This window comes from Chrysemys picta, chromosome 6, assembly GCF_011386835.1.
Source record: "Chrysemys picta bellii isolate R12L10 chromosome 6, ASM1138683v2, whole genome shotgun sequence".
In the NCBI taxonomy this organism is placed as follows: Eukaryota; Metazoa; Chordata; order Testudines; family Emydidae; genus Chrysemys; species Chrysemys picta.
Genome location: NC_088796.1, coordinates 86,792,718 through 86,818,859, shown reverse-complemented (window position 1 = coordinate 86,818,859; position 26,142 = coordinate 86,792,718). Strand labels below are relative to the sequence as shown.

General features: G+C 42.1%; 2 protein-coding genes across 3 annotated transcripts in view; one reads left to right on the top strand and one right to left on the bottom strand.

Moving 5' to 3' along the window:
- LRRC2 (leucine rich repeat containing 2) overlaps positions 1-26,142 on the top strand; it is a 231,570-nt gene that overhangs the window by 95,263 nt on the left and 110,165 nt on the right. For both annotated transcript variants that reach the window (XM_065599364.1, XM_065599365.1), the window contains exon 2: positions 22,046-22,201. In XM_065599364.1, the coding sequence (XP_065455436.1) occupies positions 22,181-22,201 (21 nt within the window). In that variant the 5' untranslated portion in view covers positions 22,046-22,180. The remainder of the gene's footprint in view (positions 1-22,045; positions 22,202-26,142) is intronic.
- Positions 308-4,719, bottom strand: LOC101952523 (cryptic protein-like). Its single transcript, XM_024101151.3, has 6 exons — positions 4,418-4,719; positions 3,897-3,946; positions 3,603-3,779; positions 2,620-2,734; positions 2,421-2,530; positions 308-818 (listed from the first exon to the last, which is right to left on the bottom strand). Exons 1-6 carry the CDS (start codon positions 4,438-4,440, stop codon positions 685-687), a joined length of 609 nt encoding a protein of 202 aa, XP_023956919.1. The 5' UTR covers positions 4,441-4,719; the 3' UTR covers positions 308-684.

Genomic DNA, 26,142 nt, shown 5'->3' with positions numbered 1-26,142 from the left:
GCATTTTATTACCTCTGGGAGGAAGGTGGGATTGCAACTGCTTACACAGGGCTGCATCTCAAGGCACAATCAATGCCTAAGTGATGGGGGAGGGCAGGGGAGAGAGAGAGACCTTTGCAGAGAGTTGCTCAGATTGAATCCCAAGAGCAGCAATTAGTCACAGGAAATGCCACAGCCACTTACCAACTTTCTCCTGTTCTTTTTAAAAGTTTGAATTAAAAAGTACAGAGGGATCCTTTGAAATAAGATTTGTTTTATTTTTTTAAATAAAATGTTAAATATATACAAAGGAAATAATAGCTATAAATTTCCAATGCTTAAGGCATAGAACATCGGGGGGTTTCTTCCACTGGAAGAGCCAATACTTCAAAACTAGAGAACTGCTTAAATCAGACCCTGATAGAAGTAGTAATAAGAATTAATACATAGCATTCATACAGTCTAGTGCTTTTCATAATCTAAGCTCTTTACTAACATTTTCTAATTAATCCTTAGCATGTCTCTTTCAGGCAGACAAGTAAGTAGAGATATCTTTAGGTTAAAGAGAAAAATTTGAGGTAAAGTACATTTCACCTCTTGTCCTTCAGTCTGTTAGAAAAATGGTTTTGTCAATGAGCAAAACTCTGTTTGATTCAAAGTGAGGGGATTTGAGTCCTAAATACATTCTCTTTCATGGAGCCAGTCTCAAAGCTGCTGATGGAGCCTGCTGCAGAACAATGTGAAGAAGCAGAGTAGGAGAATGAGAGAGCACATTGTTTGCTGTGATCTCGAGCCACTAGAACGTAACCTGAGAAATTCCTCCTCTTCTATTTTTAGATCTGAGAAAATAATAATAATTAATAAGAAAAGTTAACATGGGAGTGAGATAGGAATGATTTCAACAAACTTTGAAATTTCCTCCCAACATCTTTGCGGATACTTAAGTTAAAGCTATCAGATGTGAAAGCCAATCAAAAAGTCTATTCTCAGAGGAGAGATGTGAATGGATGCCATCAAGGATCGTTTGAGAAGCAACTGATAGCACTTATCAGCTCTTGCAGGCATTAATCTCAGCATAATCAAAAGTAAATACCAAGCACTGGCAAAGATGTTAGCAAGTGGCATGCACTCATTCTTTATGTTGACTGTTAACCCTTTCCTCAAGGGAAAAAAGCCTTCCTTCTATAGCCATTAACACACAAGCAGAAAATAACTGAGTAATTCAGCCCTAAAAATTCTTTTTGTACAGTTTTCAAAAATGGTATTATCTACTTATATAGCACTTTAAACCAATCTTCAAAACACTTTACAAGTCCATGGCCTGGTCTACACGAGAAAATTAGGTTGGCATAACTACTTTGCTCAGGGGTATGAAAAATCCACACCCTAGAATTGTGTAGTTGGACGGCCAAAGTCCCCATGAGGACAGCATTAGGTCAACCTAGCCACCACCTCTTGGGGAGTTCGATTAATTCCCATCAGAATAAGGGCTAGTCTACACTAGCAGCACTTTAATGTGGCTTGTGTGGTCACAGCAGAGCGCTGGGAGAGAGCTCTCCCAGTGCTCTAAAAACATCACCTCCATGATGGCAAAGCTCCCAGCGTTGGTGCACTGTCTACACTGGCGCTTTACAGCGCTGAAACTTGCTGTGGTCCAGGGGGTGTTTTTTCACACCGAGTGAGAAAGCTGCAGCATTGTAAATTGCCAGTGTAGACAAGCCCTAAATTGTGTCTACACTGAAGTGCTAGTGAGGTGCCACTGTAGTGTTTTAAATGTAGACATATCCCTAAGATTAAGATACTGATTGAAGTGGTATTCATCCACACTAGGTTCCCATTCTGACTCTACCACCTGCTTCCTATGTGATCTTGTGCAAGTCTCTTAACTTCCTGATGCCTTAGTTTCCTCCTGTATAAAATGTGAATAATATAGTCTATCCCTGCCCCACAGAGTTAAGGTGAAGCTTGTAACATGTAGTGAGATCCTCTGACAAAAGGCTCTAAGTAAGTGTAAAGGCTTTATTTATATTTTATGTTAGTAATCATTTTCAAGAAGGTTCTAAACCTTCTGACCCAGCAAATTTTATGCATGTAATTTACACATAGGAATAATCCCATTGATATAAGTGTTTGAAAAAGTGGCCTACTAATTTAACCTCTTTAATTTTTAATTGAAATGGGGGAAATAACTCCCTACTGTACAGGAGTGTTCTCATGCTTTATTCACTAATATTTGCAAAGTACTTCGAGATCTGTGGATGAGATGCTTTAGAAGTGCAAATGTAGAAGTACCATTACATTAATGTGTTCTCAAAAGTAGACCAGGCCACTGAATAAGTTTCATGTTCTCTGAAAATGCAAATTCTGCAAAAAATAATGTTGTCAGGTAGCTATTAAAAAACCCCATTTATTCCCCACTAGTTAAATAACCCTCTCCTTACCACAGTTGTCTTGCATTATTTCCGAAAGGCAGTGCAGAATCCCATAGCCACATCGACAGAATCGACAACCCTTTTGCACCCAGACTCCATGGGCAACACTGCCACAGTTGCTGTCAATGACAAGGGAGAGGTTTTGCATTTCCCTGCTTGTCTTCAGTAATAACCTGGAGGATCTCTGCCTTCATCTTTGCTTTCTTACCTATTCTGCTCATCATGCTCACAATATCTGCCAGTGAAGTGTTTTGGGCATGCACAGAAACTGCCCAGAATACAGGTTCCTCCATTTTGACAACAATGCCTGTTCAGTTTTTTACCTAAAAGACAATGTTCCACAGTTTACTAAGAAATAGGAACACTTTGAAACAACCTCATTTGTTCTTTCAGGTCTCTGTAGCTGCCAAAGGATCTTAGGGATGTCTAGTTTTATTGTCCTTAGGGGCAATAAAATTAGCTGCCTGTTAGGAATGTTTGTTCAGTTAAGCTGAGTTTGTTTAGTTAAGGATTAAAAGCAAACTACTAGGGATTACAGGATGGTCAAGAAGCAACTCCTGACAACTTCTACAGAAGAAGTATGTATGGAACTGAAATATTTCACTTTGACAGAAGCAGATTTCAGTCACACTTATAAATCAGGGTTGTTCTTCAGCACTGTCACTCAGCTTTATTCTGCTATGCAACAGAAACTAAGGAGATCTGACTGGGTTGGATTCTCTCACCTCAAACTTTCTGAAGATATGAGAAGCAGAAATCTGCAGTTGTTTTGGGGTGTTACTGTTTGTTTACAGACAGTCACTTTTAAATAAAAATGATTAAAATTTCAATTTAAAGAGAATTTTTAACCATAAAACATAAAATCGTTAAAAAAAACCCTCACGTTTAGTGCACACCTCATTTGTAAGACCAACATCTGCACTTATTTTCTTTATCCTTGACACTGGTTTTGTAGATGCAAGAAACCTAGTTCAACCTTAATTTTATATGCTCACTTTATAAATAGAAGTACGCATGGATTTCTAAATTGTCCAGTTTAAACTATCAGAATCTAGCCTAGTTAGCGCTTAGGAGGACAGTCTGCAAAGGGTTATGGATGGTGAATGAATGCTTATGAAGGCACCTTGCAAATGGTTAATATAGCAATATTACAGCACTGCGCACACATGATGATATCGAAATGTTACCTACTATCTGTAAGCCCCGTGAAAGGTACAAAAGTCCTCGAACTCTGTTGCTTGCTGCTCTCATCACTCCGATTCATGTCATTAAACATATTTAGAGTAGTGCCTTGATTTTTTGGCTGTTGCTTTTGGGCTGTTGCATGCACATTTTCTCCATCACCTTTATGCTCCTCTTTTTCACGGCCTTGGAAAGGTAGTGAAATCGGCAGGGGAGGGAAAGAACAGTTTGAAATGAGCAACACACATATATTCAGAAAAACTTGCATACGAAAACAGATGGGAAAAATGAAGCTCCCCTTACCTTTCCCATAATGAATGACCTGCAAGGCCAGACTCACAGTAAAAAGAATTCTACAAAAATAAAAAAAGATGAAATCAGTTTATGGAAATAAAAATTATGAAGCACATTGTTGAATACTGAAATTAATTATTAATTGAAAAATATACAGTGGCTGACAGGCTACAGGTAGTGTAATACTAATAATTCAAATTAGCACATCACAAAATAAACTTGTGAATGGAAAAAACTGAGTATGTATTAATCTAGTTTCCACACATAATGCCACAGATTCATACATTTGGTTGTTTTCAAGTTGCTATGTACAGTTGTTGAGTACAGCTAGCCTATTAATAAAGTACCCCATTACAAAAGCACGGAAGACAAAAGTAGGCATTAATCTTCATTTGAACTAAAGTTCACAAATACATTGTTTCACTGTTCCTCTTGTTTAAATTGTCTGCGCTAAATTATATAAAGAGAGTTTGACTCAAATCAAATGATTCCCAGCTTATAGAAAGTAATTGGCCGGCAGATCGCCTTACCGAACATGCTGTCCCCGGTACATTTTCCGTCACTCTGCAATTCTAGTGTGATTCTCAGCAGCTTGACTAGATGCACGATTCCAAGGTAGATCAGTCTAGGCTGTTACATGCAGCAGTCGTCATACCATACACTGTGACTGCTCCATCAAGAGACAGGATAAAGAGCAGAGAAGAGAAAACGGAGGAAACTTTTCCTTTTATCTCCAGACCATAGCAATATAGATGAGACATAGTTCCCAGCTCTGCTGCTTATAGATCCTCACTGAGGTAGCGACAGTCACTTATCATTTCTCTGAGTTTGCTAGTCTACCCCACCCCTTACCCACACACAGCTTGCTGGAGGTGGAGCAAAAAGTGCTATTTACATCAGTTTCTGTTTGCACGCAGAGAATTGGGGGATCAGGTCATTGGATGCCTAAAGTTAAGTACCTAAATCCATTTTTAGAACTTCAATAAATATCATGATTTTCAAAAAGACTTGTTGCATCTGAAGAAGTGAGGTTTTTACCCAGGAAAGTTTATGCCCAAATAAATCTGTTAGTCTTTAAGGTGTCACCAGACTCCTTGTTGTTTCAAAAAGACTGAGCACCCACTTTAGGCACACAAGTTTAGAATGTGTGGGCCTCAATGTATGATGTGATTTAATTCAATTTGTTGCCTTCTGTCATAACATGAGTTATTGGGCAATGACAGAGGCTGGAGATTAAATTTAATAGTGTGATCCTGTATTGCACAGCCTATATATTGCTTATCATGTAACTTATATTAACATGATATAAGTTATCATATAACATTATCCTTTTAATGTAATCTATAAATGTAGGGATTCCTTCGTTATGAACACAGTGGGTGAAATTCTACCCCTTTGAAGAGACAGCTACAGAAGAGAAACACATTCTGGTGAATCTTTGTGCTCTTTAAGGGCAGAAGTATATATGTGTATATATACATAATTTTTATATTATATGTGCGTCTATATTCAAACTTTTTATGCCTACTATGTCCCTCCTTGATAGATCCTAAGTTGGTCTCTTCATAATTCTTTATTGGATGTAACTGACTAGTGTAAATATAACAAGACAATATGAGGAAATAATATTTGTCTGAAACATTATGGTTCAAATAGCTTTGACAGCATGCAGTATAATTTATTTTTGACTCTACACCCAGAGTTCTCCAGAGAGTGTCACAAATCCACATGTTGTCAATGAGATTTAAGTTTTGCATTTGGAGCCTTAATTTTGATGAAAAATTTGTAACACTCATGTAGCCATCCACCGAAACATTGTCTATGCATCGGGGGAGCATCGAGGGCATCACTAATTCACTTCAATGTCAACTGTAAATTAAACTTACTAAATTGCCTACAGATCTATCTCTTTCAGATACCATAATCAAGATACAATTTAGCTTGCTCTAAACACCATGGGTAAACCACATTTATGGAGATGCCATCACAGGGTACAAAGAACACACTGACCTGGCAGATCATGGACCCAATTCCCTGTTTCCTTGAAAAGTCAAATACAACTGTACAAAGACAATGGAAGGTGGCTGTAAAAGTACCACTTCAGAATCACTTATCACAGGTGCAAATGACTACCCAAAGTGCAAGCAGGGGAGAATCAGGCTCCAGGCATTTTGCAGTGACCGCCAGTCAGTTGCACAATTTATTCTCATTGTGTGCAGTGTGGATAAGGGAAGAAAATGTGTCCCTACTGTTCATTTAGAAAAACCTGAGGTTGACCTCAACCAGCAACATTGAAGTAAAAAAACTACCCATGTGTTTTCTTCACTAGAATTTACATTGAGATAGCTAACAATGTAAAACACACACCTTTTTTTTGCAGCAAAGCCTTAGATACCACCTGCTGGCTAAACTGGACCTAAACTTAACCTTTTCACCAGTGCAGATGCAGGACTTTTAGCTCAGTTTTAGCTGGCTGTATTCTAATTTAGGTTTGTAACTACTTGTTGCTAAATCAACATTAACCACTTTCGTTCCAGAGCACAGACTTGCACCAAAATAACCCAGTCTGTTGTAATTAACTCTGCCATTTGGGTGCAAGTTTGCGTGTAGACCAGTCATCACTGTAAATCCAGAGTAACTCAGAGCATATTTTGATCCAATTGTATGGTGTGGGTATACCAATAACATAGAATCTAGCGCTGAGACTTTGATTTTTATCATGACTGTGTCTATTTAAATAATGTCAGAAAAACAGAATCCTTACCTGAGTTAATAGTATCTTAGGGTAGGTCTACATTTATCCGGTAGTTCGGCGGCGAGCGATCGAACTTCTGGGTTCGACTTATCGCGTCTTGTCTGGACGCGATAAGTTGAACCCGGAAGTGCTCGCCGTCGACTGCGGTACTCCAGCTAGACGAGAGGAGTACCGCGGAGTCGACGGGGGAGCCTGCCTGCCGCGTGTGGACCGAGGTAAGTTCGAACTAAGGTACTTCGAACTTCAGCTACGTGAGTTGCGTACCTTACTTCGAATTAGGGGGTTAGTGTAGACCTGGCCTTAGATTAAACTGGAATAACTTTTAAAATCTAGGTTTCAGAGTAGCAGCCGTGTTAGTCTGTATCTGCAAAAAGAACAGGAGTACTTGTGGCACCTTAGAGACTAACAAATTTATTAGAGCATAAGCTTTCGTGGGCTACAGCCCACTTCTTCGGATGCATATATATATGCATATGTCCGAAGAAGTGGGCTGTAGCCCACGAAAGCTTATGCTCTAATAAATTTGTTAGTCTCTAAGATGCCACAAGTACTCCTGTTCTTTTTAAAATCTAGTTTACTCTTTCATGATTTCTGCTGTCTGCTCCTTTTGGATCCAGTTCAGGAAAGCACTTAAGCCTGTGCTCAAATCCAACTCTTTTCAGGACAGCGCTTAAGCACATACTTAGGTTTAGCCATTTGTTTAATCCTATTGACCTTAAATTAAGCACATGCTCAAGTGCTGTCCTGAATAGGGATGCTTCCCTGAATCTGGGCCATAATGTGTTTCAGGCAGCTTGGGCAATGTAATTAAACTAGGCAGTGTCAAGTTTGCATGTACTAACAGTGTTTGTTTTTTAGCACTGCTGGGGAATATTTCAATAAAATGTTTTCCCAATGTTTGTTTGCTTTTCAATCAAACTCATTTAATTCCTTTGATTCTAATTGAATCTCCAATTCCATGCTTTATTTTCTGTAAGTGTAAAATGAGGATAATGTTTTGAGTTCAAGAAGTAAAGCACTAGATAAATGCTTTTAATAATTTATTATTATTATTAGACAAAACGGTTAATTAATCCACATGCCAGTGTCCCGTTAGTTTGAAACCTTTAGAAAATAAAGCTAACAGCCACACTATCACTCAGGATCCAGTTTACTGCTTTTCTCCCTCACCACAGATGGAAGCCAGAAAATGTAAACAGGGCAAAATAAACATGGAGACAGAACACTTAATAGTTTTTTTAGTAAATGTAATACTGATTCAAATGTCAGTGATGTCGCACTACTTTTTTGGTATCAAGACCCCTGTTTTATACTAGAGGTAACTTTAAAAAGGGGATGCTTGTAAAGAAATATAGATGCATCTTCACACTTTGTGCCATTTGTTTAAGATCTGAAGTCAGCCCTAAGGAGTGAAAGATTTGATGGCCCAGAGAGCTGTAAATCAATTGATAAATGTTTCTCACCATGTTACCTTATTCCTTTCTTCCTTCTCCCTGCAGTCACACAGAAAGGGCACATGTATGGACTGAGGCCACAGGCATAGCTAGGATGCCACTTTTGCTTATGGAGAGGAGTTTGGCATGAAACTGCAGAATAGCCTCCAATGTTTGTTGTCAACAAAATCTACCAGAAAGGGATTGCTTATGCACAAGAATCTGAGAGAAACCTGTCATGAGAGCAAGCCCACCTCCTTTTATCAGCTGTAAACAAGATAAGAATGGAGACAGGAGGAATTGGTCCTAACAGTTTCAATCAAGCTCTATCTATACTAGAGAGCTTTTTGATGGTTAAACATTAGTTAAGTGTTTCTAGTAGTTTGTTCTGGGTGGGGTTCAGTGACCCTGCACTTACCTACCTGGTTTATGTAGATGAGTTCAGCAGCATGTCCATACAAAATTGCTTTATCAGGGCACAGGACAAAGCCTTTCCTTTCAGAAGTTAATATATCAGTGCCTGTGGGTCTCCCAAGGTACCTCTCTCACAATTCCCAGCACAGATCCCTAATGTATGAGCAGCAGGTTATTCTGGAAGATTAAGGACCTTCCACTTTCTGCATTAATCTCTAGTATAGAGCACACCCCAGAGGAATTGAATCATCTTGCATAGTTGTTCTGACAGCTTTCCTAGCTTCCATAAATCTGTTGGCACCTGAGGAAGCCATTGTCAGGATTTCAGCAGAGAATGAGGTGGGACAGAGAGCAGGAACCGGAGAATTCAGGTATCACTAACTGCCTGAACTCCATGCTGGAAATATTGACTCAGCTCAGGAGTAAGGAGAGTTTAGACTAGGGATGTTGCCAATATAAGAACATAAGAATGGCTAGACTGGGCCAGACCAATGGTCCATCTAACCCAGTATCCTGTCTTCTGACAGCGGCCAATGCCAGGTGCTTCAGAGGTTCTGAACAGAACAGGCAATCATCGAGTGATCCATCCCCTGTCGGTCACTCCCAACTTCTGGCAAACAGAGGCTAGGGACACTCAGAGCATGGTATTCCTATCAGTTCCTGACTTAAGACCAACTAAAGTGTCTGCTGGGTAGGGAGATTTACAGGCTTGAATTCCACTTAAGGGTTAGGACCAGATCTGCTGACGGGTAGAATAGGGTCAAGTTGGTAAGCTAGGATAAGAAGTAATGGAAAACAATTACCTGTTGGGGGAATACTCATTTGGGATTGAGAAATCCATGATGCAAGTTGCATGGCAATACATAGAGTACTCTATGTGCATCTGATGAAAGTGCAAAATATCTAAGATCACTGTGAAACCCAGCCGGAGGTCTATCAAACTGCACATGGGCTATTAATAGCATCGTTACCAAGGGCTGCATTGGAAAGGAAGACTAGTATTATTCTAGCTAGAGGCTTTTTTGGCTACAGCTGCTTCAAGAACTGTAGCCCAGGAGCTAATAATTTCTATATTATAGACGGTATCTGTTTGTTCACTTTACAACTTACAAGTGTTCAATCAAATGTTCTAGTTACATTAATTCTCCACCTCCCCAAACCAAAAGCTGGTCACAATTGCTCTTCTGTCCTAAGGGATCTCTCAGGTGGGGTACCATAGAGATCTGTCATTTTTCACCCCTTCTGCTCAATGTGTATATGAGGCAGTTAAGGAATGTAGGACTCTTCTACATACGTGCACTGGTTTAATTACATTAGTTTAGTTAAGCCAGTGAAACTCTTGTGTGGATGCTCTTATTTCAGTTTGAGTGGCTTATTTTAGTTTAGTTTAACCCTATTTCGAACTGACTTAACCTAAACTGAAAAAAAAAACAGTCTTAAAGCAAAATAAGAGCATCCAGGCAGGGGATTGCACACATTTAACTAAATGCATTTAAATTCACACCATTAGGTAAACTGGTGCAATTTTCCTTACAGACAAGACCTTTTTGGGAATACATGGGTTGTGGTATATTCCCTATGCATGTGATAATCTACTCTATGTTTTCATCCCATTGGACCTAACTGATGCAATGGAGAGACAAGGTGGGTAACGTAATATCTTTTATTGCACCAACTTCTCTCTGTGTCTTTCTGAGATCAGGATATGGATGAAAGGCAGTCCAAGCTAGACTGAAGTGATACTACTGTGTTGGGGAAACAACTGTAAGAACTGGTGAGGGAACCCCCAGGTGGAATCCATGCCCTCCTTGGAAGTGGTGTGAGGAGAAGATGGGGAGTTCTGCCCTAAATGGTGGCTAGGTCTGCCCTTGCAATGACTCTATTTCTTATTGCCTGCCCATGCACACATAGAGTGAAAACAGTTTAGTAACAAATATTCTATCTTATTTGGTGTGTCTTCTTTTATCTAAGTCTATTGTTTTGTCTCAATTTGAGCAGGCTGAAAAATGCTATATGTTTTCCATGAAAAATTTTGAATGAAACAAAAGATGTTGATTTCTTTTTTTAAAAAATTGTGGATTTTTTGAGTTTTTCCCCTTCCCTTCCACCTGTTTTCTACTGGAAAAACTGTGTGTGTGTGTGTGTGTGTGTGTGTGTGTGTGTGTGTGTGTGTGTGTGTTACAGAAAAAAGAAACCGGCAGGAGGAGGAACCAAAAAAAACCAACCCTCACAAAACCTGAAATGTTGTTTGGTTTTTAAATTTAAATTTTAAATTGTTTGGTTTTTCATTTTTTTTCTAGAAAAACAAGAAAATGTTGACCAAAATGAAAATATCCCATTAATTTTCTTTTGATTGAAAAACCATTTTCCATTTAAAAAAATGTTTTGATGAAAATCTTTTCTCTGGTCTCAATCAGTAGGGAGCTGGGACAGCAACAGGCCAAGGACTTTTGGTCACATTCCTGGCCCAACTCATTGCCACACCACTTATCTTTATCTTTCAGAGTAGCAGCCGTGTTAGTCTGTATCCGCAAAAAGAAGAGCAGGAGTACTTGTGGCACCTTAGAGACTAACAAATTTATTAGAGCATAAATTTGTTCGTCCACGAAAGCTTATGCTCTAATAAATTTGTTAGTCTCTAAGGTGCCACAAGTACTCCTGTTCTTCTTTTATCTTTATCTTATCTTTCCTCCTCCATCACCATTCTACCAGGTGACTCTCTAATGTCCTGCATCATGGGAGGCTGAGTGGGTGCTTTAGGCTCAATAATGGCTTGGGAAGGGGCGGGAGTGTCATCCTGCCTTAGTGATCTGTTGTTGTCCTGTGCCTTATTGAACTCCCCTTTGTGGCTTTTCATTTTATTCTGGCACTGCATTTATGCTAAATTCGTCCTGATACTGTGGGTATCACAGTGGGTCTTCACTGCAGAGATAAGTTGGGGTCTTAATTGGGTTTCCCCCTTAACTCTCCTCCCGTCCACACATATAAACCCTCTTACCCAAGATTGGTGGTGTTTGCAGTCTGAGCTAGCTTTTGTGGAGCTATTGGCTAAAACCTGAGTGAGCTTTTCATTCTGACTGGGAAACAACCCACTTAGCAGTGAGGATTCAGGATAACCACTGCAGGTGTTGATAGTCTTCCAATGCTTTCCCACACCCCCTTCCCCTCCATATGCCCAGAAGGATAGACAAATTCTCCCATAAATCACTTGGAAAGAATCATAAAGCAACTCATCTTACTGCAGCTCAAAAACCTCTCAGATATGCTCCCTGAAGTCCTAGCAACACAAGAGGGTGAGTGTGGCACCAGTGAAGACACAGTAACTTGTGCATAGCTTTGTATTTGGCTGTTCACCCAAGTTAACTCGGCACGTAAGGCATACCCTGAAATATTTGGTATACACTAAGTTGTTCTGAATGGCAAAGTTCAGTTCTGAATAGACCTTCTCATTAGCAGATCCTAGTGAGGGCATTCTTCTTAGGCCAGCTGTCAGTATGGTCCTAGATATTCTTTGTTAGGAAATGATGGTTTCAAATCCAAAAGCACTAGGTGGCCTGTACAAGAATGCAGCAATATCACCGAAGTGGATGTTGATGATGAGATAGGTACTAAGTAGTTGAAGTAAGTTCAAAGAACAGACAACAGAGTCTTGTTGGGACCCCCTATGTGGCACCCTGGGAAGGTGCACAGATTGCTGAGGAACCCTTATCCAGAGTGGTCACTGAAGGGGTGAGCAAGAGAACAATGGGTTTGTGCTGGGAGGATCTGTTGTAGGATCTGCTGCAGTTGTAATGCATTTGGATTCTGTTCCACATTAGTGCAGCAACTATCTAAACTGAAGCTGTGTGGGCAGAGGTGCTTTCAAAACTTGTTCACATCATACCTGGTATACTTCTAGCGATAGCTGGAATGTCTGTGAAATTCTTGGGAACCCATTTATTTGTTGGCCTGGAAGCCAAAATTTCAGAAGTTGCTCCTTAGCATCTGAATCTGAGCACTTAAAAATGGAGCACCCCATATCAAAAGCCAGTTCTGCAAGTTTTTGGTGTAAGTACTTTACAGGCTGCCCAAGTGCATAAACTGGCAGTGAGAATGCAAAAATCATCCAGTGCAGATGGAACTAAAAAAGCCACAAGTAACTAAAGCCAAAAGCATGATCTGGAAATAAAGCCGTTGTTTCAAGTAGTTAAAGCAGACCTAGGGCTACAGAATGAATAGAATTGTCTCTCTTTCAGCAATAGGTCACTTCAATGTGCTTGAATGTTGTAAATTGACTAGAAGATTAAAGGGGTGGAACAGAAAAGCAACAAAGGTCTTTGGAAGAGCTATATAGATAGAATCAGGTTCTTAGGGAAAGCTGTTCAAACTCAGGATAACACGTTAAAGCTTAACTTGGGAATTATCCTTTTGAAATTACTTTTCCTTTTTTTGGCTAGAGGGGTTACGAATTTAAGTGATCAGTGTTGTTTTAATCATTTGTTTGTTGAGATTAGTGAGGAACAGCAAGCTTTTAATTGTGTTTGCGCTTAAATGGTTACATGGTATGCTTGAAACCTTCTGACATGACATCCCAACCAGCTTTGAGGAAATGTAGTCTGCTTATAGACTGAATAGACTATAATTTCAAAAGACTATAGCAACCTCCATCTTTTTCAGGGAAAATGGGAGAGGGGAACTCTGAATCCTGGGGGCTGAGCGGGGGGAGGGGAGGCGGGGAAGGGGAGGAGGCGGAAAGAGACAAAAAACTTATACTGGTACATAACTTTACTCACCTGAATAGAACCACTGAAGTCAATGCAACTGGATTCACTCAGGTAGACACTCATATACTTGACTTATATGGGGCTCCATATAGGCCTACGGGTCCAGCCATGCTGAGCCTTATGGTACAAAGGGCTCCACACAGTTGCATAGGGGTTCCCTCATGTGGATCAATTTGCATTGACTTCAGTGGGACTATTCATATGAATAAAGTTACTCACATGTTTAAGGCCCAGACCCTCAAATATATTTAGGTGCCTAACTCCCATTAAAATCAACAGGAGTTAGACGCCTTTTAGGATATGGGCCTAAATGATTAAAGGATCAGGCCCTTACCTTATATGCCTTCTTATGACAGTTAATTAAATAGCCTTCTCCTACTGTTTGTTAAAATATGCCTGGTTAATTCCTTCTCTCACAGACCCCGAGTGGTTGTGAATTGTAAGACATTCCCTTCTTAAGTCTGGCTCTGTAACAAGCAAAAGAAATATTGCATAGTGCTTGTAGGTATTAAAACAACCGCCAAGAAAGCAATTAATTTAAAACACATGTTTAATGGCTTTGTTTTTGTGCGCTCTGCACAGATGTACTCTAAAATCCAAAACATAGACAGTAACCAGAAAAGGAAAGGAGTGAAATGGTGAACCTCTAGCCCTAAAAGGCACCTGCTCACACTGATACAGGAACCAGCTGTCAGGGGGTGAATAACTTTAGGGAATTAGGATAAAGTCAAGGAGGTAAAAATACTGTGCGTGGGAAAAATAGCTATGTCATGTATATTATATTAACAGAGTAATTAAGCCAACATTTTCACAAGTTCATACCATGTGATTTTGTGCTTCTGAACATTTCGGTATTTGACGTAGTGGAGCCCTGATTGAACTGTTTGATAAATTCCAAAATCTATTTTAAAACACAAAAATTGCCCAGATCAGCTCCCAAAAGTCTCTCTGGCCAGTGTTTAACCACAAGATGGGAACTAGGAGGTCCTAAGTTCTACTGCCACCTGTGACACTGGCAGACTTTATAATACTTTGTAATTATATGACATTTTACAAACATAGGGTTACCATACGTCCGTTTTTTCCTAGACATGTCTGGCTTTTCGGCACTCAAATCCCCGTCCGGGGGGAATTGCCAAAAAGCCGAACATGTTCGGGAAAATGCCGGCCAGGCACTTCCCCTCCCGCGGCGGCTCTGCTCCTCCCCTGACTCTTCGGCTCTGTTTAAGAGCCGAGCTGCCCGAGCGCTACCGGCTTCGGGCAGCCCCCATGCCTCCGGACCCTGCACCGCCGGAGCCCGGGAGGGGAAGTGCCCGGCTGGGGGCGCAGGGTCCGGAGGCAAGGAGGCTACCTGAAGCCCAAGCGCTACCGGCTTCACAGTTTGGCGGGCAGCCTCCAGACCCTGCGCCCCCGGCTGGGCGCTTCCCCTCCCGGGCTCCAGCTGCGCTGGGGAAGTGCCGGCCGGGGGTGCAGGGTCTGGGGGCTGCCCGGCAAACCGTGAAGCCGGTAGCGCTCGGGCAGCCCTTTCCGCATGGCTGGGAGTGGGAGGGAGGAGGGGGTGGGGAAGGGGCGGTGTTGGGGCGGGAAATGGGCGGGGCCAGGACCCTGTGGAGGGTCCTCTTTTTTTATTTGTTAAGTATGGTAACCCTAACAAACATCATTTATTAAGTTGCATTGCAATGTCAAGACTGGTACATTTCTTACTAATGGGAAGAGGTTACAGAGAGGTGAAAGAAAATAGCATAGGAGAGAGAAAATAAACAAAGAGAAAACAGAGAAAAGGGGTTGGAGACGGGGCGTGGGGAAGATGAAAACAAGGCGAAATTCATCTGATTAAAGAGTAGGCCACACCTTCAGCTGCTGTAAACTGGCACGTCTCCACTGAAGTCAATGATACTAGCTGAGGATCTTGTACAATCTCTGCCTTTTTAGGAAAATAATTCAGGCAGAAGTGTCAGGAAAGGCAAAATCATCTAATGGAAGGGAACAAAACTGGAAACAGGTATGACACTAAAAGACAAGGAGGACGGAGAGAGGAAGAGAATAGAAGGCTGAGCTGCCAGTGGATAAAAGGTAGTGCTGTGCATTCCCATATGAGATATCCAAGTTTAATTATAGGACTCTCATTTTTGCTCTCCATGCTGGCACAAAACACATTCAGCCTGAGATGGGAGGGTGGGGACATAGTCTTATAGACTTTAAGGCCAGAAGGGATCATCATGATTATCTAGTCTGACCTCTTGCACATTGCAGGCCAGAGAACCTCACACCCCCATTCCTGTAATAGACCCATAACATACCTTGGACCACTCAGTTAATTCCCTTCTAGCTGATTAAGTATAAAATTAAGAGGTATTTGAAAGAATCCCAATCCTTTTTCTGCTCTGGTGGCTCCAAGCAGAAAGGGAAGAAATAGTGAGAGAGCCTCAATTTCAATATCCATATCTCCTAAAAGTACCTGACAAAGTCAGAGAGATTAATGGAACAGGGTTCTTCAAGACGTTCAGTATGGAACTTAGAGATTTCTAGCTCTAGGTCACTTGATGTTTGAATCTGGGCTTAGTCCTTAATGACCAAAGATCATTGTTGTCCAGTTATCTCCAGTCCGTCTGCAATAAGTTGGTGGCCTTACTCCATAAAATCATTACCACTCCAACTGGCCCCTCTGTACCCCACTGATAGTTTCCACAAAGGGTATGTCGTCACTGAAAACAGGGCAGTTACTTAGGTGTTGCTCCTAACCTTCTTTTCATCCACACACAATACCTCTCATCTGAATCAAGTGGTACTTCCAGCCCAAGCTAGGTGATACGGGTCACAGGCACCGACTTTCCAAAGTGCCAGGGATGCTCGACACCTGGCCCTGCCTCAGGCCCCAGGCCCCACTCCCCACTCCCACTCCACTCTTTCCTCTAAGGCCTCACTCCTGCCCCATCTCTTCCTGCCCCCTTTCCACCTCGCCCCACATCTTCCCACCCACTTTTGCCCCCTCCCCTGAGCGTGCTGCGTCCTCGCTCCTTCCTCATCCCCTCCCGGCCCCAGCCTGCTGCATGCTGTGAAACAGCTGATTGTGGCAGGTGGGAGGTGCGGGGAAGGAGCGGGAGGTGCTGATCTGCGGGGCCCACCGGTGGGCAGGAGGTGCTGGGGGGAGGGGAGGTGCTGATGGAGGGTCTGCCAGTGGGTGCTCCAGACCTGGAGCAGCCCCGGAGTCAGTGCCTATGGTCTGGGTTCAGCTTTTTAACTCACCTACTTTGTAGTGAGAATGCAGGCTTAATCACTTGGGCGCTGATAGTCCTCCAGTGCCTTCTCACAATTTCCCTAGATGCCCAGAAGGACAGACAAGTTCTTCCACAATTCACAGTGGGTAAGCTTAGCCACACAAAGAGCCATGAGCTATGGCCCCAGAATTCCTATCAAGACGTAGACACACACACACAAGGGAGTGCAGCACCACACTAACTCCACTATGGCTTTGCAGTGTAGCTGCTGACGCCTGGGCTACGCTAACCCTGCTGTCAATCAGAGAGGCTAACTCTGCAGAGAAGACATAGCCAGAGAGGCCACAGAATGCAGGAATAGGGAGACTGAACTAACTTGTCACTCTTTTAGGTGAGTTGCCTGGGCAGTCATGTACTTCATTCTCAGCAGAGCCGGCACTTCCACTAGGTGACCCTAGGTGGTTGCCTAGGGTGGCAGGATTTGGGGGGTGGCATTTTGCTGCCCTCAGCGAAAATTCGGCAGCGGGGGGTCCTTCTGCTCCGGGTCTTTGGCGGAAATTCGGTGGTGGGTCCTGGGACCCGCTGCTGAAGTGCCCCAAAAACATGGAGTGGAAGGACCCCCGCCGCCGAATGCTCAGAGGAGGCGCGCTGCCGCCTAGGGCGGCAAAAACCCTGGCGCTGCTCCTGATTCTCAGTACTACCTTTTCTGGGGATAAAGAGAGAGTGTTAGTGTCCAGTGCTGTTAGGCTGATACCTTTCACAAGTACAGTAGCTCACATTTTAAAAACAAATGTTTGACAGAAACTATCAAATTATCTTCAGCTCTTGGCTGGTAGACAGAAATGTTTCTTAAAGGCCTAGTTTTGAAAAATTTAGATCTCAAACTAAAGTTTAGTTCTCAGATTTTATCATAGGATGGATCACATTTTAAAAGAGAGATTGTCTTGGGCAGCACCATATTTAACCTAAATATTTCTGCCTGTATATACCATGGCCCCACATGTCTTGAAGCTGGGTCTACATTGGTCCAAGACAACTATTGCCTCCCTACTCCCACCCAGCAGCTCTCTACTTACCACCTGCAAGTCATGAGAGACCATGAAGATACATCTGGGAGGAACAGGAGTACTTGTGGCACCTTAGAGACTAACAAATTTATTAGAGCATAAGCTTTCGTGGACTACAGGAGGGTTCCCCTGGGCCTAATTAGAGGAACACTGTGAACACTGATTGGTCAGGGCTTCCTATTTAAACCCAAAGAGAGGCACAGGAAGTTGCCTGTACAATTGGGCTCTGTGTAGCTGCTGCATTGGACCCAGTCTTCTTGCCTGATTTCTGGTTTCTGATCCTTGCACCTGGTCTCTGAATCTGTCTTTGACCTGAGGCTCGACACCGACTCCTGTTCCAACCACTAGAGCAAAAACAACGAGGAGTCCTTGTGGCACCTTAGAGACTAACAAATTTATTTGGGTATAAGCTTCTGTGAACTAGAACCCACTTCATCAGATGCATGGAGATCCATTAGAGCAGGCTGCCTATCTCTTGGCCACAACAGTATGTTTATTTCAGGGGAGCTCCTCTGATTGTATCCCAGAGTATCTTCCAATTAAGTGGCTGAAGCATAATAACAATATGCTGCTGTAAGTCACAGGATATTTCCGCGGTGTCTGGTTAGCTACTTTACAAAGGTTAAAAAAAAAGGAGGTTTCACAGAGTAATCAAAGATTTCAAAAAACAATTTAACAGAGATTTCCACAATAGCACGAGTCACCAAGGGAACTCAAAGCCATAAAGCAATAACACAAATAGTGAATGTGTGTTCTGTTAACACAGTTTTGTTTGGATAAGGATTAAAGAGGGAAGGGTGTGAATTTCTAACTAGCAAAAATATTGATCTCAAGCAAATGCCAGCAGAGCAAATATCTATGCATTCAGGTCAAGTTTATAGCCTGACTTAAGTATATATTACCACATTCATGATGAGGCTTGGCTTATCTCAAATGGTTTAAAACTAGCAGTTAAGAGATACTTTGGGAGTGCTCATGAATTTCCTCCTTAAGTGAAAATCCACCATTTTCACAGCAAAATTTTCTTATTTTTACAGAGGACACTGACTACAGGGATACAGGACCACAGTGACCATTTCTCACCTGGAAACCTGCCCTTGCTTTTCACACACAAATTAATGAGGGGAAAAAAAATCCATCTTTTTTTTTCTTTTTCTTTCACCAAACTATAAATTTTGATCTTTCTCTTAGGACCAAATGTTCTTCCACAGTTCCACTTACAAACTTTGACCCTAATCTTGCAGACACTTATACATGTGCGTAACTACTTCCCAGTGACTTAAATGGGACTGCTCATATAAATAAAATTATGCACATATATATGGGTTTGCAATATATGCAAGGCTCGGGTAGTTTTTACTTGGTGATAGCTAGTCATGTTGAACCCCAAGAGGGGTATATAGGGTTCATCCCGACTAACTACATCGAGATTAAAAACTACCTGCTTTGTCTCTGCTAAGATCTTACACTGAGATTGGTATCTCAAATTACCTATCTCAATGTAAAAACATGCCTTGATTTGCAGTGCAGATATAGTCATGTTGACTTATTAACCCTGTAAGCAGTGGTCATAGTTATTTTTATTTTTTTTGTGGGGCAGGCAGTGCTGCTGGATGTAGTTGTGTGCATGCACAGGGGTCAGTCTCTCCTCTTCACATACCAATGGAGGGGAACTGTAATTGCAAGTCTTTTTTCCAGCATCCCCACAACCTGGGGAAAGGACTATGTCACAAATGTCTTGCTTCTGTACCCCTCACTATGGCTGGTGTTCACCACAACAGCTGAAATTTCACCAGATCTTATTCAGAGTGGGCTCAGACATTTGTTCGCTTATCTGGAACGTACAGGTAAAACTTTCTCTTTTGTGTGTCTCCCCTGGAGGGACAACATCATCACTTGCTTTCAGAGCTGCTGAGCAGGAAGGAGGTAGCATTGAACTGCACATAATTATTTATTTGTATTGTAGTAGCAACTACACTTGTGCTTGGCACTGAACAAATGGGGAGGGAGATGGCACCTGACCCAAAAAGTTTGTTACACTCCCCGACCAGGGATGGTTTTAGAACTGGGGTTTTATTAAACTTAGCCATAAAAAAACCAAAAACAAAACTCAACCCCATATAAACACAACTTGCACAGCCCCACTCCTGCTCTGTCACACTGGTGCACACCAAAACTTTCCTAGGACCACCTCATGCTTCCCAGCTGTGTCCCCTTTAACCTGATCAGCAGAACTCCTTAAAGGGCCAGGGCACAGATGAATATAACTTGGCATTCGATTATGAACGCTACACTTACAATCTAATATGCCTCCATTGCCAGCTGGGTCCAGGTAAGGGCTGCTACTGCTTCCACACCTGTGATCTTTTAAAAATGTAAACAAGGGTGATGTCAAATACAAGTGAAGATGGGCCTGGGGAGGGATGTCACACACACCCATCTAAATGTAAAGGGATTTTGTCTTTTAATACTGTCAGTTGCCTAATTTGGCCATTAATTCCTAGCTTCAAATGTTAAACTATCTATGCAGTAAAATTAATAACTTCTTTTTGGGTTGTTTTTCTTCTTTCTGTACCTTTTCTGTTCCTATCTTCCAGATCCTTCTGTTACTCCATGTGCCTTCTCTTCAGTCTTGTATAGTGTCCGTGTTTCCTCTCCTGCCACACGTATCTATCTCCTAGGAGTGTTTCTTAGGCCATGTCTACACTACAGACCTTACAGGGGCACAGTTGTACCACTGCAGCTGCGCCGCTGTAAGGTCTCCCGTGAGGCCGCTCTGTGAGAGCTCTCCTGTCAGTATAGTTAAACCAACCCCAACAAGCAGCGGCAACTATGTCGGCAGGAGAGCGTCTCTCACCATCATAGCGCTGTCCACACCGGCGCTTCTATTGGTGAAACTTATGTTGGTCAACGGTGTGTTTTTTCACACCCCTGACCAACAAAAGTTTTACTGACGAAAGTGCTAGTGTGGTCATAGCCTAATACTATTTTTCTGTCTCTAAAGCCCTGACTAAAATTTGCATTGGTGTCGTAAGTGTAGTGGTACAAACCCCTAATGTAGATTTATTCCTCCAGCTCACTGCCCCTCTCCATCCCATCTTCACCCATTGGCTTGCGGGGATGGTGGGGGGGAAGGGGAGTAGCAGACTTCTGTGCCTGGGCTGGCAATCCGAATAGGGCATGGAGAGGGCCTGCATGATGTGTAGAGACAAGTGACGGTTTTGCTTGTATTGTGTTGTGATTGAGTTATTTGGTGATGTGTCAACGTAGCTCTTCCTTGGTGGTTGACATCTTGCAGAATTAACAATTTTAGGGAATAATCCATAAACCCAGATCAAAGGGGAAAAAACATATCTCATTTTAATTGAGAGGCTTGCCTCAGAAAGACATTCATACTCACTTGTCACCTCTGTTCTTTTCCCTCCACTCTGTCACTTTGCCTGCTAATGGGAGAGTTTTATGTGTACATTAACATTACTGAGATATCAAGCTGCTCTCTCAAAAAACATTATATCATCAGCTAGTGAGATTAAAGGATTTCCCCTAAAGATTTTTCACTGTTAGGCAGGGATAGAAATGCCTGATCCACACATTCTGCTCCATATATAGTACTTTGCTAACAGACTCGGGTTTTGTAGGGATGCAAAAACCTGTATGGCAAGTTGCCATCTCTGAAATAGATCCTGGATCAGTGTTGTGTGACAATGTGATATCCCAGCTACTTTAGGGGAGGTGCTTTTGGCAAGGAGCTATATAATAAGCTTACAGGACTGTTATCTCTCTGTGGCACTGTGAAGCCTAGACTGTCCGTTGAGTCCGCGTGAAGCAATGGAGACAGCTATAAGCATGGTTGAGAGCTCTTTTTGTTTAGCATATCATGAGGTTCAATCATCACTGGGATTTGCGGTCTGCTGCCATCCAGTTTTTAGCAATTTTTTTTTTCTTTTTTACACTTTACAAATTACACCCATACGGCATCATGGGCTTTCATCGGTAATATGCAATCTAGGTATATATAGCAAAAAGAAGAACAGGAGTACTTGTGGCACCTTAGAGACTCCCACTTATAGTCCACGAAAGCTTATGCTCTAATAAATTTGTTAGTCTCTAAGGTGCCACAAGTACTCCTGTTCTTCTTTTTGCGGATACAGACTAACACGGCTGCTACTCTGAAACTAGGTATATATAGGTAATAGGATGTGCAAAATAATGTTGCAGACATAGAAAATGAGATAAGTCAGGCCAACAAAAACATACAGGCTACTGCACTCACATTACTCCAATTTTTGGAGACAATTGTACTGTATAGCTCTGTCCATCTTTTAGTTGATGAATATGGTGAGTGTAAACCTGTGTGATTCTCAAACTGTATATAGACCAGCTCTAACAGACGGCTCTAAACTTGTCTTCACTACAGATTTATAGTGGTATAATTATGCCAGCAGTAACTTTCCCCACTTAGAAAGGTCTTACGTGTTCTTATTTTTTTGTTTTGTTTGTTTTTTAAGAAAAGCCCTATGGATGCAAAGAAAATCTGCTGAATCCTGAATGTGACCTCCTGCACTGCTGAATTCCTGAGATTGCAAAATGGCAGCCTGAAGCAATAGTTTTGAGAGAAGTGAGAACTACACCCATTCTTGTCAATGGGGTATTTTGTCTGGAAGGTAATTATGACAATTTAAATATCAACAATGTTAACTATTTCACTGTTAATCATTGTTTATCCATCACTGCTGGACTTTGTGGGTGGGAGGGATTGGTGGGGAGGTTTGACTGCCATCAAACTGTCCTGAAACAAAGTTCAACCTTCCAGATTTCAACTCCTCATCTACCCTGCCCACAATGCAAAAAGAAAGAGGAGATGAAAAGCTTCTTCCTAATGCCAAAACCCCAGACCAACCTCTCCTGCTTATTGCAGGGCACTAGAAAGCCCTGACTACCCTTTATCCAGCTGTGAAAATTGTGTCTCTTTCCTCTTGAGCTGAAGTTTTGCATTACCTTTGCTGCACACTGAAAAGTGAAAATTAGGGGGCAGCATAAAAGTTCAGTACAGGTTTTAAATTTAAAACATATCAAACAGCCAACAGGAGACACTGCACTGATAGTATTATTTGGTTTCATGTGTAGGTCAATAAAAAAAATGCTGCATTTGAATTTTATTTGCAGCTTCCTCAGAACACAGAGTTCAGTGCAAAATTCAGCATGTGCTGCAGCAGCTTCACAAATCAGGGGGCAGACCTATAGACTTTAGGTCCAGTGTGTTGCGTTACATGGGGCCCTGCACATGCCGAGTCCACTCCTGGGCTCTCCCATTGAGTCAGAGCATGCATGGCAATGATTAGTTATTTACTTGGGATCAGACTGTTATATCAGGCCTTGTCTATACTGAAAAGGGGTTGCTGGTATAGCTATATGGGTAGAACTAGGCTTTGTCTACACTAAAAAGAGTGTGCAGTTATAGCAGCATTGGCAACCCCTCTAGGGGAGTGCTTCTGTGGGTGTAGCTTATACCAGTTCCCTGAATGGAATAGACTATACCGGCAAAATGACTTTTTTGCTGGTGTAACTGTGTCTACATAGCATAGCTGTGTCATGTTGGGATGTGATTTTTTCACACTCCTAGTGAATGATATATGCTGGTAAAACTTTCTAGTGTAACCAGACCTCTGTCATTAATAGGTAACAATGTCATATTGCTGCATATGGAGAGCTCTTAACTTGTCACAGCTGTGCAAGCCAATTACTCACATGGCTATGTTGCAAGCAGTGCATTACAATGACAAGGAACTTTACGGAATGAGGCGACATTGCACTTATTTACCAGTGGAGAATAGTGAAAAATTATGTTTATGTTGTGAATACAGGGACAGAGAAGTTGCATGAATTTGTGACTCAGACTGTTACTCACTGTACTCAAAGGTGTCAAATTTTGACTAACAAAGGTAATTTTGTAATGTCTTCCCAAACTACAAGTTAGAATAAGGATTAAATAAAATAATAATGACAAATAACAGAAGCTATCAGGAGAAAGGAAAGATGATGTTTTGGTTGGAGGGAATAAAAAACCCCACAAGCTATTAAATAAAATCTGTGTTCTTCACTCCATAGGAGCATAGGGCTACAGTGGGGAGAGAGGACTCCCCCCAGCTCTCTCTTCCTGCAGCAGCACCTGGGCTGGGGAGGGAGTGGTGTCTCTCCCCACCACAGCAGTTCCGGGGCTGGGGCCGTGGGATAGGTGCCCCTCCACTAGCTGTGGCAGGTCTGGGTTGGGATGGGGGAGGGGTGCCCCTCCTTCAGCTGTGGCAGGTCCGTGGCTGAGTTTGTGCCTAGGGAGGGGCGCCCCGGCCACAGCAGGTCTGGCCAGGGCTGTGTTTGGGCCACACCTCCCCCAGAGGCAGGTCTGGCCGGGGACTGTATTCGGGCTGCTTCTCCCCCGGCTGCGGCAGGTCCCGCAGGGTGGGTTCGCTGAGCACCTGCAATGTGCTGGCTTACAGGAAATTTATCTGCCAATACCCTCAGCTTTCCCCACCCATTGAGGCAAGTGGGTGACATTTTTTCAGTACTTGAGGGCTGGTCTACACTACAAATGTTTACCGGCAAAACTTGTTTCTGTTGGCACAGCCTTTTATGTGTCCACACTCTGTTTTGAATCATGCTGATAAAACCCTGAACTTTTGCTGGTGAAGTTAAATGCAGGTCCCCAAGCAAGCTAAGCTTTCCCCAGTACCATCCTACTGGCACAATGCCTGTGTGGACAGAAGTACCTATACTGGTACAAGCAGTCCTCCAGCAACAAGCCCACAATGCATCTGTATCCACATCAGTGACCACTCTGGTGAAAGGTAAAATATTTGTTAAAACAAAAGATAAGCACTAAAAATGAGGTTTCAGGGCTGATGTATCATTATTTTGAATATGAATTTTGCCACTTGGGCTTCTCCCCAAGCAAACTTGTCAGCCCTTCTATGACAAGAATGAAATAAAACAGGTGATGGAGCAGAAGGGCTGCTGATAGGATGTTACTCACAAGACATTGCCAAGCCTAGGAAAAGCTTATATTCTCCTATAGGCTGGAGGGGTCCCTATGGCACTAAACTCTGACTGCCAGCTCTGGCCTAAGAGCCGAAACAAGAGGATAAAGCTCTGTTAAAGCATCTCACACTTTAATTCTTCTTAAGTTCTGCAGTGCTCAGTAAATCCACACAGCCACAGGGTGGATACATCTGCTTTCCCACCATCAATCTCATAGTACAGGAGATCTCATGGAGAAGAATGAGCCTTCTAATCTCAATCCAAGAGAGACAACTATGGTACATTACAACTTGGATGACACTATTCCTTCCTAATGCCATTATCAATGCCCTCTCAAGCTTGATATGATAAACAAAGCACTCAATTCCTCAGAAGATCCTGGTAGAGGGAGGAGCTATGTTAGGAAAATCTACAAGAAACCCAAGGCTGGTCTACACATAAGTTTTATAGGTATAACTAGTTCAGTTAGGGGTGTGATTTTTTAAAAAACAAAAATGATTATACGAGTAAAAGCTCTAGTGTGGATGCTGTTAAACTGGTATAAAGCTCCCTATACTAGCATAGTTTATTCCTTTTCCTATTTGGGAATAGCTTTACCAGTGTAAAGCACCTTTACACTGATATAACTGTACGCACACTATGGGGTTGTACCACTTTAACTATACTGGTATAGTTACAGTGGTACATATTTCTAATGTTGACAGAGCTTTAACACGTATTTCCTACCCATCACCCCACAGCATCAAGGTTTTATCTCCAGTTACCCAAAAAAAAAAAAAAAAAAAAGTACTGTGAATTGAGAAATTATAAAAACTTCAGTATGTCCCAAAAAGGTCAAACAAACAGCATTTCTGTGAAGACGTCCTATAGCAGCAGTTGTAGTTGGAGCTGATTGTTCAAACTTTTCAAAGCAGCAGCCAGCTAATAAGTCAGATGGCACTGGCTGTGCTATGGTATTTTAAATATGCTGTGATCCAAATGAATGACAATGTAATTGCCCATAAAAGCCCTGCACCCAACAAATGGTCACATCAGGTTGCTGTTCAGTTACAGTGAAAAACTGAAATGACAAAGCCAACTACATATATATTTTTTTCAATTTAAACATATGGGAAGAGAACAGATCTTGTCAACACAAACTGTCCTGCAAGGCTGCAGCTTGGCACCAGCTCCAGCTGTGCACAACAGGCATTTCCCCTCAAGCCGACAGCACTATGCACAAGACACTGAAGAGGATCAGCATCTTTCCTGATCTACTCCTTAAAGAGCACTTAATGCAGCGAGAGCTTTGTCAAGGAAATACAGTATGATCCTAAAGTCACACTGTGAGATTAAAACAGTTTTAAAAAAAAAAAGCAGTAGGCATTTTATTCAGAGTTAAAGATAAATTACTATCCCTCAGTTTTGCTAGCAAAAAGGAACGAAGGTAAGTAGACAGACCAATCAACGAAAGTCCTGTGAAGTCGTATCATCTCTCTCTCAGGGCTTATATGCTCACCAAAGTTATACAACTTTAACTATATCAGGATAGTTAAAGCAATTCAGCCCCCCACCATGGATGCAGTTATATTGG

Coding starts and splice junctions, on each gene's coding strand:
- LOC101952523 (XM_024101151.3), bottom strand. CDS start 4,440: ATGTACCGGGGACAGCATGTTCG. Junction 2,735..3,602: donor TTTCACGGGGCTTACAGATA/GTAGGTAACATT, acceptor ATTGTCTTTTAG/GTAAAAAACTGAACAGGCAT. Junction 2,531..2,619: donor GAGCATGATGAGCAGAATAG/GTAAGAAAGCAA, acceptor TGTCATTGACAG/CAACTGTGGCAGTGTTGCCC.